The sequence below is a fragment of the Gossypium hirsutum genome, chromosome A03, assembly GCF_007990345.1.
Source record: "Gossypium hirsutum isolate 1008001.06 chromosome A03, Gossypium_hirsutum_v2.1, whole genome shotgun sequence".
NCBI lineage: Eukaryota > Viridiplantae > Streptophyta > Magnoliopsida > Malvales > Malvaceae > Gossypium > Gossypium hirsutum.
Window position 1 is genome coordinate 4534228 of NC_053426.1, and position 16410 is coordinate 4550637.

The 16410-nt window shown below is 32.2% G+C and overlaps 1 protein-coding gene across 7 annotated transcripts; it reads left to right on the forward strand.

Moving 5' to 3' along the window:
• The first annotated feature begins 7059 nt into the window (after positions 1–7059).
• Positions 7060–9165, forward strand: LOC107963826 (EPIDERMAL PATTERNING FACTOR-like protein 5). 7 transcript variants are annotated; one of them, XM_016900323.2, is made up of 3 exons: positions 7060–7860; positions 7976–8028; positions 8644–9165. In XM_016900323.2, the coding sequence occupies exons 1-3, from the start codon at positions 7803–7805 to the stop codon at positions 8908–8910; spliced, it is 378 nt and encodes a 125-aa protein (XP_016755812.1). In that variant the 5' UTR covers positions 7060–7802; the 3' UTR covers positions 8911–9165. The 7 variants fall into 7 exon arrangements, with proteins under 7 accessions (XP_016755812.1, XP_040962276.1, XP_016755808.1 ...); XM_041106342.1 differs by having other exon boundaries at positions 7061–7860; positions 7979–8028; XM_016900319.2 differs by having other exon boundaries at positions 7062–7758.
• The last annotated feature ends 7245 nt before the right edge of the window (positions 9166–16410 follow it).

The following is a 16410-nucleotide window of genomic DNA, read 5'->3' on the forward strand; positions in this document are numbered from 1 at the left end:
ATTCAGAAAAAAAATTCAACCAGACCAAGAAAATAAAGACTTATAAAATGTGTTTCCATTATGGAAGGAAAGGAAATTTTATCAAGGATTTCAAAAATTTTGGAAAAAAAACTAATCTTGGCATAGTAAACACAAACACAACCAATCTTGTTGAACAAGATATGAAAGAACTTGTTGCAATGGTATTTGAAATGCAAATTAGCATGGTTATTGAAGTTTATATGGCTACAGTAACAAAACCTTCCGAGTGGTGGCTAGATTCTGGTGCTACTATTCATGTGCACAACAACAAGAGACAATTCAATACATGGAAAGTGTGAGAAACCAGAAGAGATCCTATTGGGAAACAATTGTGTTGCTAAGGTCTTAAGAAAAGGAATTGGTGAACTTAATTTTACTTTAGGATAGTAGTTGAAATTGCTTGATGTTTTCCATGTTCCTGAAATTAGGAAAAATATTGTACCAACATATATTTTGTGTAAGAACAAGTTCAAAATTATTCTAGAGTTCGATAAAGTCATTGTTTCTAGGAAATTTGTATTTGTTGGAAAGGGTTACTCATGTGATGGTATGTTCAAACTAAGTATCAATAATATGAATATTGCTTTTGTCTATACTGTTGAACGAACTTCATTTTTATGGCATGCTAGACTAGGATATTTGAATTATCAATCTTTGGAATATATGTCCAAGCATGGTTATTTATCTTACAGGAAAGGTCATGTTGGTAAATGTGAAATTTGTGTGACATCTAAAATGAATAAGAAACCTTTTCCAAAAGTAGAAAGAAATGCTAATTTATTAGATCTTGTTCATTCTCTGATATTTGTGAGTTGAATGGTGTGCTAACTAGAGGAGGAAAAAGATATTTTATAATGTTCATTGATGATTATTCTCAATTCACCTATGTTTTCTTGATTAAAACAAAGGAGGAAACCTTTAAGGAATTTAAAGAATTTTATACTCTGGTGGAAAATCAAAAGGAGAAGAAAAATTAAAATTCTTCTAAGTGATAAAGGTATTGAATATTTTCCAGATTCGTTATCTATATTCTGTGAAGACAATGGAATAATTCATTAAAGAATGACACAATATGCACCCAAACAAAATGGTATAGTCGAAAAAAGAAGAAGAAGAATAGAACATTAGTTAATATGGTTAATAGTATGTTGTTAAATGCTAAGTTACTTAATAATTTTTGGGGGTGAAATATTATTAACAAGATGCCATATTACTAATAGAGTTTCATTAAAAAAGTTACAAGTATCACCATATGGATTATGAAATAATGGCAGAAAACCAAGTTTAAATTATTTGAAAATGTGGAAGTGTATAGCTTATTATAAAGCATTTGATTATCATCAAACAAAATTAGGCCCTAGAAGTATAAAAAGTGTTCTTGTTGGTTATTTAAAAAAACTTTAAGGCTTATAGATTAATTGATTTAAAATGTAACGTTATTGTTGAATCCATACATGCAGAATTCTTAGAAAATAAGTTTGTTTCTAATAACATTGCTTATGATGAATTGTTTTTTGATAATATTGATTGTGATGAATGAAATTATGATAATGTTGCTTGTGATAAAAGAAATGAGAAACAAATTGAATTAGCATCCGCAATTGGTAATAAAAGAAAAGAACCAATTGAACTAAGAAGAAGTCAAAGAATGAGAAAAGAACAACATCTACATTCTGACTTTATTAATTTAGACTTTGTTTCTCCAGATTCAATCATCTTCTTAGTTGAAGGAGATAAAACCAAATTGTTATACAAAACACCAATTCTTTTAAATTTAGAAGAAGATCCTAAGAATTTTAGTGAAAAAATGGCTTCAAGAGATACATCTTTTTAGAAAGAGATTGTAAATGATGAAATGAACTCAATGTTGTCCAATAATACATGAATCTTAAGTGATTTACTTAGGGGTTCTAAACCTATTGATTGTAAAATAGGTGTGCAAAGGGAAATACAACACTAATGGTTCTATACAAACCTTTAAAGTAAAATTAGTTGTTGAATGTTTTAAACAAAAGGAAGGCGTAGACTACTTTGATACTTATGCACCGATAGCGAGGATAACATCCATTGGAGTTCTTATGGCACTGGTTTATATTTATAAGTTGCATGTGCATAAAATGGATGTTAACACAACTTTTCTAAATGGTGACTTAAATGAAGAAGTATTTATGAAACAATCAAAAGGTTTTATACTTCCTGGAAATAAAAATAAAGTTTACAAATTAGTTAAGTCATTGTATAGTTTGAAGAAAGCACCTAAACTGTAACACCCCTTGCTTGGCCCGATTATCAGACCTGAATTACAAGGGGTTACTATGCGAATTCACAAAACAATTACATACTTTAAACTATCGTGGCGGAACATACCGCGGACCAATAGGTGGTGGATCGCCTCGACGGATTATTTTTGTCACGTGCACAAATTCAAATGATTAAATCACAGCTTATTTCGCGGATATCCCTAAGTCAAAAAGTAAGGCAGATATTCAATTTGAAGCATTTCTTCTGGATTTTTAAAATGGCGGATTGTTCCTATTGCGTGAACTTATCTGGCAGAATAATAATTCGCCACAATAGTTTACTCCATTACTTTTCCTTTCCTACGATCTTCTTTTGGCGAATTCAATTTTTTATTAACTAACATTATTCATCAGCTTATGAAACACATAAATCAGATCATTTCCATCACTCTAGCATTCCCTTAAACCTAACACTTAAACAATTAAGCTCTTTACTGCCATATTTATAGAAATTCTAAGATGGTTTATGTTTTCATTTTAGTTGTTATTTGTCTAACACATTTTCATTTTACCAATTAAACCTCTTTTCCATAACTTTTTATCGAATCTAAATATTTAATGCCAAAATTTTCAAGGATTCAACCATGGTAACATCAGAAAATGTTTAACATTTTTGAAAACAATCACCTCTATTAGCCAGATTGAAGCACGACAATTCCAAAATCATTAAATTCAAGTAAAATAAACTTGAATTAGCTTATCATGCAAAATTGGAAGCCGAAGAAATTTTTAGAGCTTTTCTTTCTTTCTACAACGGTGAGATTTCGGTGGAGAAGATAAGAATGATTGTCATTCTCTTTCTTTCCACTTAAATGCCCACTAACACAGTTCTTAAAATATTACAAAATTAACATTTTAACGGGTGTTCATCTAAACTTACATGTGTTTATTTTAAACTTGTATTCATTTTTATTAAACTTGTATTCAAAAATTCCTATTTTTGATATTAAACTTGTATTCATTTTTATTTGTGGAGTCGTCAAATAAACTTTTTTTTTGTAAAAATAAACGAAAAGAATTTATCAAAAACAATATTTCATTAAAATTTTAATAATTAATAATTTATATGGAACTATTGAAAAAAAACATTTGATATACCAAGGTCTAAAGTCGTAGTTGATGCTATTGAGGATCCGATATGGTTTTTGGTCAATGACCACATCGACTTAAGCAATCATGGACACATTGTTGTCGATTCATTATTGAAGAACTCCAAAGGCATTTAATCACATTACATCTCATAACGCAACTGAACTTTGCTGCTTGCGTATGGGTTGCTAACGCCGTCATCATCACCATGGCTAGCACTAAAATGGCTTTGCTTCCACCGTTTGTATTAATGGTTTCCCATTTCTTATTCTTCCTTTTTACAGCACAATCTCTTCCTCTTTCTTCTGTTATCTAATTTGAAATTTATATACGAATATATAACCAAAAAACGGAAATTGTTATCAACCAATGATATAAAATTAATTTAGAAGTCCTGAAGATAAGCTAAATAAAAGGCTCATGTTTGATCTAAAAAAAACTTCTAGCTAGCCATACGTTCCAAGGGAGACAATAATGGTATACTGCTTCATTTAATATTGTTATGCCTTATGTAACGGATCTTGTAAACCTTACAGTATATCTCGTGAACCTTATGATGTATTTATAGAGACCTTGAACCATTTGTGAATCTCAGGTTGGCAAACCTTAGGTTGGATATTTGCGTTGAGATTATGTGAGGATCACATGAAAGTTCAAAGTAATTAGTTATCAATTGTCCTAAAATATTTTATTCTAGGATATTGTATCATCGTCACTGTCAAAAATATCAAATTAGACTTTAGTATCAATAACCTCAAGGTATGTAAAGCTTGTCCCCTGGGCCGTACAAACATCCATACACACCACGTACTCAGTTCTCCTTCTCCAACTATTAGACTCTTTCTCAAATAAACCTCTTCCCTAACCTTCATCTTTCCTCCATTCATTCAGTCACTGTCTTTTTCTCTTATTCACCTTATTGGTTAACAAATATGTATGAGGTTGTGTATATAAATATGTGTAATGTTGGTGAAAAGGTAAAAATATTTGATAATGTGTTACGAGTTTTTATTTAGTAACAAAAATAATGAATGTGAATTCGAGAAACTCCAAGCTACGAAATAAATGGAAATGCGACTTGGAGCACTGCTCAAGAAGGTATACTAGACTAGACTAAACAAGTAGATGGCAAAAAACAAAAATCTAGTTAAACAAGTATCATCATCATCATCATTATCATCATTTTTTTATTGGAAAGAAATGTATCCTATCGGCATACTACCATCTACATGCCAATCAAAATCAAATGCATAAACCCTAAACCGTATCTGGAACACTAATTCATGCATGTTTTTGGAGCTTTTGTTTATTCCCTGTCCAATTTAGGCGTGAACAAACAGAAAGAGAGAAGAGAATCGAGATGAAGCTTGCATGGGTTGGGTTGCGTCCTCACCGGGCTTGCAATCAGAGTCCTATCCAAAACATTTCTGAAAGCCCATGTATGTCATCAGACCCCATGTGTCGCTATCAGAAAAATGGGATGCCAGCTTTATAAGTTAAATAATTGAAAACAAGTTTGACTGACAGGGTGGAAGGTTGCGTCCACACGTCACCTTCACATTTCCTATCACTGTCAAAGCTTTGGTGGGGTTGCAAAGGTGAATTTTGAGTCTGCATCATATGTGTTTACTGGGTGAAAAAAGGAAAGTAAACCATGAGAAACAGGTCTTAAGTGTTGGCTTCCCAATTGCAAGACTTTATTAGATACGAACAAAAGCATAATAACAATATATATTCATTCATTCATTAGTTTTTTGTACAGACTTTTCCCTTTCTCCACATCCACATCTATATATCTACGCAAGATTTCTTCGTCCCCACCTACTCCTTAACTCTTTCAGTGTCTATTTCTTCAAATCCCATGTATATCTCAGTTTCAGGACTCAGGCCAAGATCCTATAAAGTATGGACCATCATATTTCATTTTATGCCTACTTCCTTATCACAACAATTCCATTGCCAATCCTTTTCAAGTTCCAACAGCAATTAGACTGAAATCGTAGACTTTAGTGGAGGAAATTTGAGTGCTGTTTCACTTCATTGACTCCACTGAACTTTTACCCCCAGTGTTTTTCAGCAATTGCTAGGTAAAACCCAAAGGTATAGGACCCTCATCTACATTTTTAACCCACAATATATGTAACACGAGTCAGATACGTTGTACCTACACCACATATCTTCGCTCAATTATGCTATACACGTTTGGTGAGCCTAATTAAACTAACGAATTACCGCACTCAACGAACCTTCCATGTATTTATCACAGATGAATCTGAACCCAGTGAACCTTATACCACATTGTATCTTAAATATATATAGAATGCACATAAAGATTCAAACTTATTGATTTGATTACCCAATTACCCTAAGAAATTATATATTAAAATATGGCATCATTCTCACTGCAAGTGAATAAAATGGGACTTCACTATCAGTAATCTTTAAACACATAAACATCCTATCTCTCAATATAAAAAAACCCATAACAACAGCCAAAGAAAGCCATTTTTTTTTTCCAAAAACAAAACCTTTATTTTTTTTCTTAAATTGCTTTCGTATGGTACACTACACTACAATGTTTGCATTATTTGTCCATACTTCCTTGCCTTTGGAATCTACAAATTCATTGATAAATGAAGAGCACACACGGCCATATCCTATTCTCTTTTGTGCCCATAGGCTCTCTTTCTTTAGAAATATATAAATATAATGTGGACAGTGGTTGAATTTCGTTTCTTTTATCAAAAGGTCAGTGTTTGAATTTAATTAATCAGCAATTAGTTAATAATGGAAAGGCTAATATACTGAATAAGTCCTTGAACTTTACCACTTCATTTGAATATATCCTTATACTTTCATTACATTCAAATAAATCCTTTTTAAGTTATTCGGTATCCAACTAGGTACTTAATCTTTGATTTATAGCAAACTAAGCAATTATTGTGTATTGTATTGTTAAAATATTTAACATTTAATATTATTTAAAGAGAAGGGATTGTATGAAACTGCAATTCCACGTCATCCTTATCTCTTCCTGATAGAAGAACGACAATTCATATTTTTCATCTTGATTTTTAGTATTTTTAGTTGGATTTGAAGTTTTCAGGGCGAAAAAGTTGAAAATCAAGAGAAAAAAATCTGATTTGTCATTCTTTTATTGAAAAGGGATAAGGATTATATGGAATCACGTTATTAATTAATTATATAATTTTATAGCGCAGCATTTATTTTGATTTAGAATTAATATATAATTTTGAATGTAAATACAAACAAATAATTGTCTATGTTAAAATTTAACATATAGGCTTAGTTGCATATTCAATAAAGATATAAGGGCTTATTTAAACAAAATAATAAAGTTTGAGGGCCTATTGAATATATTAGCCTAAAGGGAAATGTTTAATCAGCAGGAGGAAAGAAGCATGCATTTGGCAAATGGCAGTGATTTTAGTGAAATATTTGCATGCCAAGGACCAAACTATTGTAAAGCAGGTGATGGAGACCCTAGAGGCTAGAGGTGGTTGAAACAAGAGTAGCTCAGACATTCATGTGGACAGATACAAACATATTAATTAATTTCATACTTAGTTAGATATAGTATGATTGATTAAATGAATTAGTTACTCTCTTTTTCCGTCCTTGGAATCTAATCACTAGCTAGCTCCTAAGTCTTAAACTAGATATGAGAGGGTATAAAGTTCCAGAATTTTATGACAATGACATTAACAATGTCTGGTGGTATTGTGAAAATTAAAGGAAAAACTCGAAAGCAACGGAAGAGATAAAGAGAGAGAGTGTGTGAGGGGGGGTGGGGTGGGGTTTGGATGGATGGAGCAGAGGTGGATGTTGGTGTGAATGTATTTCTGAGTTTGGGAATCACAGAAAGACAGTGAAGAAAGCCTGCAACAGAATCCAACATCCAAACATGGTAAAGCTTAGGAAGCCACCATCCGCATAGATTCACAATCTTTTTTCTCTCTTCTGCTGCTGCATCCATGTAAAATAACCCCTCTTAGCTACGTGCCGCCCACTTGTTTCCAACTCCTCTCTACAGACATATATAGAAAGAGAGTTCAAAATTAACAACCCTCTTCTCTTTCTCCAACATGAAATTTATTAACTAGTGGGTTGGCCTCACACTTGCATGGAATATGGAGGAACCCTTTCATTTTCTCTCTGCTTAGCTTCATAATTCGCTTCCTCTCAATCTTCCAAGTCTCAAAAGAAAGAATCATGGAGAGTAAGGGATACAGAAAACTAAACCTCACCCACAAATCTCACTTGCTTTTCTGTTTCTCAGTTTGGGTATTGGTTAGCATCATCACCACTGCAACCACATGCCAACGAGGTATGCTCTTTCCCCTCATCTAACGAGAAAAAGGAAAACCTTGTATGGTATGTAGGGAGATCTTGACCTCTAAATCATTTCCTATGGGCGTCCAGATTCAAGGTCTCAAATCGATGGGTCCTGTACTCAAACAACTGTTTCTACTTCTACTATCTCAACTCAGCTTGCTATTATGCATGATAATCTGAATTTACCCCTCTGTTTTTTTCTTGGACAGCAGATTTCAGTTTTCTACTGTTTGCTCAAGCCGCGGATGGTATTTGTTCTCAGGTGAGTCAGTTCACACTGCATATGTTTCTCAAATCCTTGCTCTAATAAACCAATGCTATGATCTTATACTAGTATAGTCTTTTAAGGGCAATCGATCTAGACACCGTTGTTAGCGGGTTAAAATTTTGTATAAAAAACGGGGGGTTGAATCAATCAAAGAGTCCATTGAAATAAGTGGTGTAGAGTAGAGTAGAGTAGTGCAGCCCTTGGGCAGGGAAGGACCGACACGAGCCTTGAGATGCATCGAATAGAATCATAGTATCATAATGTATGATTAGGGCTTCACGCCACCTCCATCTCCATCCGGAAAACAACAAAAAAAGAAATCAACACTCGTGAACCCCGCGGCAGCATTCGCCAATCGCCATTGTAGAATTTAGAATTATCATCTTCTTAATTTTAACGAGTCTGTCTCGGTAACTTGCGGTAGCAGAGCTCAGCGCTTTAACCCAAAACACGTACTATCTAGGACTAGGTTATATATTTGTATTCTTCCCTCCCTTCCCTTCCCTTCCCTTCCCGTGAACATAACTGTTCTCAGGTTTTTGTAGGGGGCAGATTGGTGGAATAATAGAACCATAGATTTGGATTTTCATCTACTAAATTATCATGTAGGTGATGACTAGGATTCGGTTGTCACAGGAAATTGCCCAGGAGAACCAAGTGTCTATTCCTGTTGAAATCCAAGGACACCCTTCAAGCTTGCCCAGGAGAGTTTTGAGCGGCCCCGGATCATCCCCGCCACGGTGTGCCTCAAAGTGCGGCAAGTGCACGCCGTGCAAGCCTGTTCACGTGCCGGTACCTCCTGGAACACCGGTCACTGCCGAGTACTATCCAGAAGCATGGAGGTGTAAATGTGGCAATAAGTTGTACATGCCATGATGCTCGTAATTTTGTTTGGTCATATAAATATATGTGTAGTGCTAGTACATGTGACAATGGAGAACAATGAATAGACCATTGCTGGTTTTACTGTGATGAAAATAGGGTTTCTTTTCCATCAAATATATATGTAAAAAAACAGTAACATATATATTGTATGTGATAATTAACAACAGATGAGACGAGCTGCTCACTTTGAAAAAACCCCTTATAGCCTAGCCTTCCTTTTATACAAGCTATCAACTAATTATTATATACTCTAACTCCATCTTCATAAAAAAAATTCGTTTTATTCCTCCATTAATTTCTTTTTATCACTTTTAATCTTTTGAACTTCAAAATGGATGGATTTAGGAGATCAAGTAGACCATCTAATTACCCGAATCAATTGTCAAGTGTTGGCTCGTCACTTTTCCTTCCAATACTAATAGCTAGCGACAGACATCGTAATTTACAGAAACTAGTAAATAATGTGATGATTCTAATAGGGATTTTTTTTTTTTTTTAAAAATTGTTTTTTGAAAACTACATAATGAAAAAAATTAAGAAATATGTCTGTCATATGCCTTTAAAAATTAAAAAGCTTGGGAAAGAAGGCTGTGGGCTGGGTGCAATGGTGCTAAAGTTTGTTTCCTGCAATCACGTGCATTTTTCTAAACACGTACGGCATCAACAATGTCAATGAACATTCAAGAACGCCATATATTTTTAGATAAATCACAAGAATAGGCTGAGCAGAGATTTGATTTCGTCATTCAAGGCCAGGAACAGGACCCCGAATGAAGCAATGATAATTTCCCCTGTGCGATGTTTATGCTAAATTTGTTTATTATTCATGGGATCAACTGGCTCTTTGCTGCGTGATTTGAAATGGTTATATGGGGAAAGCAACACCTACCACCATCAACGCATCTAGGAGTTTTAGATGGTTTAGCCCAAGATAGGTATGACCTTAAGGTAAGTTCTATAATTATCAACCGTAAAAAACTCGTATAACCGTTATCTATCTTGTGAAGGTTGGCTGCTTACAATTTTTCGCCTATGCCAGATTTTTTTTTTTTGTTAATATTGCTCCTTTTATCTTATTTTTCATGTTGATCTTCTGTTTCTGGCCTTCTGGTGGCTTTTTTGTTGTAAAGACCTGATTCTGGAACGTTTTGTATTCCAGTTCCTTTTTGAAGACATAGTCCTAAGAAATGAATCTTCTAACTGCCAAAGGAAAAATAAAAAGAATTCAAGGGGTGCTTACCCGAAAGATTGCTCGATTATTTTCATAATATTTATAATGTTTCGATAATTATAAATGAAAATTTATCTATGTTGTTAAGAGTTATAAATGAAATAGTACAAGTGTTAAGTTCTCTTGGTTATTAGATGTTGCATCTCTTAATTATTAACTAAGAGTAATATGATTATTTAAATAGATACTTATTTAAATAAGTATATCTATTGGTAATAGATGGAACTATCCAAATATATATAAACCGGATTTTAGTTTCAATGACTTTGAAAAGAAGTTTCAATGTGTTCTCCCCATTTTCTAATATGCATAGATTTTTTATATAATATTATTCTAGAAATTTTTTATAAAAACTATTATTCTTCTTATACATATTGTTCAATGTTCAATGGGTTATTTTTGTTAGTGTTAAATGCAAATGTCATTGGGCATTACTATATTATGAAGGTTCATTTGTCAGTAACTCTTGACCAACATTTATGATTGAGAAAAATAAAACCTTAGAAAACTGTCATGATTTCACGTCTTGAAGTCTTCATTAAATTCTCATGATTTTATTCCTAAGCTCACTTAACAATAATTTAAAGTTTGATGTTTGTGCATTTATGAAAAATTAAAGAAGATATATTTGTTCACCGTTTAGTCGCATGTTGTAATGATCCGATTTCAATGGTGTCGTAAAATTCGGTTTCGAACTGAATTAATTCAATTGAGTTAATAAATAAGTACAATAGAATAATTACGAGTCACATATGAATAAAAAAGGTCGAACTAAATTATAAAAAAGATAATCACTATTAAGATTTGAATTAAAAAATGAAGTGAGGCCTACTGGAAATTTAAACTAAGGCCAAAGTAGCAATTTAGCCATTTTTAATGTCATGACAATGTTTAACGAAAAGTTGAGTCATCACACTTCACTAATTAAAGTTAAGATAATTAATTTTTTTTATATTAGTAACTAATTAACTTAATTAGTTTGACAATTAGTATATAAATACATATGTAAATTAAGTGGGAAAGAGAAAATTTTACTTCCATCATTTTCTTCTCTTCCACCGTTCATTAGAAAAAAAAGAAAACAATTTTTTTCCTCCTGATCTGTCATAATTAGATATATCAAATTATACTTCTCTGGTATATTTAAGGAGCTTGTTTTCGAGCAATTTCGTGTCCTTTCAGTAGTTTTTCGTAGTTTTAGGCTTTCGATCAAATAAGTGTAAATGTCTTTTTTTACTTATTTTGAGATCCAAATTGGCCAATTATACCATTGAGGGCCATAATATATGATTGAGTGTTGTAGGGACATGTTGGAGGTCGGAATCGAGTGAGAACATCACCAAAGGAGAGGAAATCACAATATTCCACCTTTGGAATCGCAATACCTTCAACAGGCCCCAAGATGAATACCACCTATGGTATCGTGATACCCACTTGCCAAGGAGAACCCTAAATTCTAGACTGTCAATGATGTCGCGATATCTTACCCTTGGGTATCGCAATATTAATGTCGTAAAGGGACAAAAAAATGACATCAGAGGTAATTTTTGTCCAACCGAAGCATCAATCAATGAAGGGTCGTTCAAGGGCAATTTGGTCAAGAAAAAGGATCAGTAATAACTGCTAAAAACAACCAAATTTGGCTGAGAAGAGAGGAGACACACACGTAAGCTTAGTTTTAGATAGTTTCTCTTAGGTTTTCCTTTAGTTTTTCTCTACACTTTTCAAGGGTTTCTTATTTTTAATCTTTTTAGTTGTAGATTTAATATTTTTCTGCAACTTTTCTTCTTGTTCTTGTTGTTATTCAAGTTAGTTAAGTTAGGTAACATTGTAGCTTAGGTTTATTTGCACTTTTAGTCCATTTCATTTGCTTGTAATGACATTTCAGCCTTTAGCTTAATGTATTCAGTTTCTTTTAGTTTAATTTATTAAAGACTTCAACTTTTATGTTTCTTATTCTCTCTTTTATTGTTGGATGATCCTGATTACTTTTATTTTATGTTTTCTAAAGTAAAAATCCAAGCTTTCATCTTTTTCTTAAGTTTTATGTTTATGGCTTCCATGTATGCCTCTTTTATGTTTGTTAGTGTGATTTGTAGCATAGGTAACTAAACTCTTAAGAGGGTGGTTGATGGAGATGTGGATAAGTTAATTTTTGGATAATAGACTAAATTGTAATAAATTGGACTAAATTGAATGAAAATAAAAACTTAGGATTGACGCCCTAAAAGGACATTTAAACAAGTGAGACCGAGAGGTAATCTTGTTAAGTATCAATTCATTAGTCCTGGGTTAGTCGGTGAGATCAAGAGATAAACCGAATCAATTCATCTAAATTGGTAAAGTTGAGACCAAGAAGTAAAATAGAACCATTAGGAGTTTAAGCAATTTAGGTCTCTAATTCAAGAGTTAGTGAACCACATCAAAGTCAACCAACCACCAACTGTTAGTTAATTGTTAGTTTCACATATTTGCACCTTTTTACAATTTAGTCCTTTAGTTCATTAGCTATAATTTAGGTTAATCTCTCATTAATTTATGATTTGTCACAATATATCATTTAATGATTAGTTGGTTAGACTCCTTATCTTGCGTGCTAGTAGTTTGGTATTGCTCAATCGCTGCCTCTTTTAGGTTCGACCCCTTGGAACACTTTGTGTTCCGTCGAACTATAAATATTACAACTAACATTGTACACTTGTAGTTAAAACCCACTTTCCAAAATAATCTTTGCAAAATCATTCGTTTTAACGTGCACGTACGCGCACAAGTCACCTCTATTCCTTCATTGTCGTAGCTTCAATTGGGAAGATAGGTGAGTTTTGATTTTTAAATTTTTTTATGGAAAAATATTAATTGATGATATATATGAGTAGCCAAATTGTTTAATTAGAGTATTAATAAGCTTTAATTTAGTTTTCATTGGTTAGAAACTTGAGAAAAATTGAGGCTAAATATTCAAAACATGCATGGTTAATTCTAGTTAAAACCATGATAGGAGTAATTTATAAGTGTGATAAAATTGTTGATTTAAGCTTCAATTTGTATTTAAGTAATTTAGTTAACTACATGTTAATAGGGACTTATTTGTAAGGGATGAAAGTTTTGAGGTTTGAAAATAAATAACAGTTGTAGAAGGTCTTTATACTGTACTTATTAAGTTGGATTTAAATTTGATTGGGTAAATTGTGAGAACCAGGTATTTTGGATATTAAGATGTCTATGGACTAAATTGAATCAATTGCATTCATGTATATAATGTGTTTAATTGTATTTGAATTGTGTGATTAATTATTTTTTTGTATTCAATTTCAATTTCATAGGTATAGACGGCGCAAGACCATCCTAGGACAAAGGGAAATCCAAAGCCATCAGCGAATAGATACTCTAGTTTATGCTCTCATTTGTTAAATAATTAAATGTATATGCTTGGTTTGTCAAATGATCAGAAATAGCTAACTACCAATATGGTTATGTTTGAAAGGTACATAAATACCTGATTATGTGATTAAGATCATAGTGTATGTGATTTATATATGTATATGCTTGTTTAATAGTATGTGATGATTAATAATGGAATTTGCGCTATTAATATTGTCGAATAAAGTCGTGGGTATAGTTGGCATGCCATAGGGTCCGTATTGATAGGTAGGAGATTCAATACTATACGTGTACATATTGTGATAGTTCTCCAATACCCTGGGGGCCAAGAACGTATCACCAGCTCAAATACCCTAGGGGTACAAGCGTATTCTGGTGTGGTTGGTGGGATCGATGCATTTATGCCCAATTAGCACTTCGGTGCATATTTGGTGTAATGGTTGATTGATTCGAGTATTCGTTCTTGTGTTTGATTTGGTTAAAAGGGATTAAAATGTGAAATTGACGTGTAGAATATATATGAATCTACAATGAGATATTGATATTAATATAAAACTTGATTTAGATATGATAAATCATATGCAAATGCCCGGAAGGTGCATCAAAATTAAGTTACGTGAATGCATGCAAAATGTTGACAAAGATGTGATTTAATGATCACTGATATGAAACCGTAAATGGTTTAATGATTTCAGGTGTTTATGTAATGAAAATGTTGTTCTTGAAATGGTTGTTGGTTAATATGAATAATCTTCCTAGTTAGATGCATATTTGGTTTTTATTAAGTTTATAATTGAATTTGAATTATGTTAGCACCACTGAGTAACCATTACTCAACGTACGGATTTATTTGTTTCCATGCGTAGGTTTTGAATAAAATCTATAGAAGTTTCGCGATTAAGCATCCAATTTTCCTGATCAATTTAGGACTTTTGGGGACTCTTCTTTTTTATTCTCGTTTAAAAATTCAAGTTAAAAGTCAAAAGCTATATAAAAAAATAATTTCAAATGTATGGTCCATGATATTTCACCAATAAAATATTCTAATGACTCACATATAGTCCCACTTCTAAAATATCTTCAATTTAATATTTCAAATATAATCCATGTAAAATGACCAAATTCCCCTTCATGTGGTAAGATTGCATTTCAGTCCCCTTTTTTTGTCTCATCACTATTCTTTATTCCATCCAAGGACTTAATCCTTCAAAATCCCTTTAATTTATAATTTTCAATCATAATTAACAATTATTCATTCTTAAATTGCATTTGAGGACCTTTCCCAATAAAAAAACTTACAATTTAGTCCCTGAACTCTTATTTTGATTTAATTCAGTCCCAAAAATCATTTTGCTTGCACCCCTACACTATCATGATCATATAATACTTAATCAATGCTTTTTCAACTCATTTCCTCAACATTGGGAAAATGGCACTATAGTCTATATACTTTTTATTTTTTCCAATTTAGTCCTCAAAGTTATTTCCATCAAATTAATAATCAATCTGAGTCACCATTATGCTCCACAATAATTATTAAATTTTATTTTCCTTAATTTTGTCAAATTACACTAGTGTCCTTAACTTTTCTGTCTTTTCAATTTAGTTCGTGTTTCACAATTACACATCTAATATTTACTTCATCGATTTCCAAAAATTAATCCTTATTATTCCTTTAAAATTCCATAAGTTTTCATTTTTCTAAAAATCAAAATAATTCTTTAAAAATTTGTAACATTAATCATCGAATTCTTTTCTATATTTCATTGTACATAATCTCGGAACAATACCCACTTACTATACCTAAAGATTTGAGGTGTTTGAGGGCAATAGAAATGTTGAAAAATCATTTTTGCGTTGTTTTGATATGATATTCTAAAAATGTGCAACATGAATGATATTGTGACTTGAAAAGTTATTTGATAAATGGAATTGAGTTTTAATAGAATGTTTTTGTGACTTAGTCAAATAGTTGGGATATGGTTGACATGCCATTAGGGGACTAGATGCACTTTTAAATTAAAAGGTCGTGGTTAGAATACTATGACAAATTTGCCTCATGGCAAAGCACTTATGTGCAATTTTGATCCAATTCTAAGGTATTGGATAAATATGCTTCTAGCATAAATTTCAAGGTGTTTGTTTGGTTAATCCCATGTATCTAATTTATATTGTTGCTAAGTAAATTAAAGGCCATGATCTAACAATTCTGTTAAAAAATGTTAAGTTGAAGATCAATGAATCATGAGCAGAAATGCTAAAACTTATACTTTGTATATTTATATAATCTTTATTGATTGAGATACATGTTTAGGCTAAAGCTTAGCAACAAGGAAATTTAATTAATTTAATGTTATTCACCTTTGTTTTTGTGGTAATGTGTTACTTACACATTAAATTTTACTCGATGGCTAATCAAAGCGTATCCCAAGGAATTTATCATTGAACTTACTAAGCCTCATGCTTAACGCGTCGTTGTCTTTGTGCATGGGTATATTTTGCTTGTGGAAGATCAATTCATCTCGTGGATCATCATCCTACACCATAGCGAGATTGAGAGAGTATGAAACTATTGTGTTTTTATTTGTGACTCCTAGTGACATGTACTAGAAGGTCTTTAGTTTATGCATATATGCCAGTTTCATTTTACTATTGAGCTGGTATTAAATGTTGTAGCAATTCCATTTTGAAACATAACACTTACAAATTCATGGCATGATAATTTATTAAACATTGTAGATTACTTGAAAACAACAAAATGATTCTACTAAACTCATTATTTAGTTGTTGACATGAATATTCATGGTAATTAATAGCCTTATTTCAATGTGATTGAGTATGAAGTGTCTTGGGGAATTAAGTAGGTGATGCTAGAACCT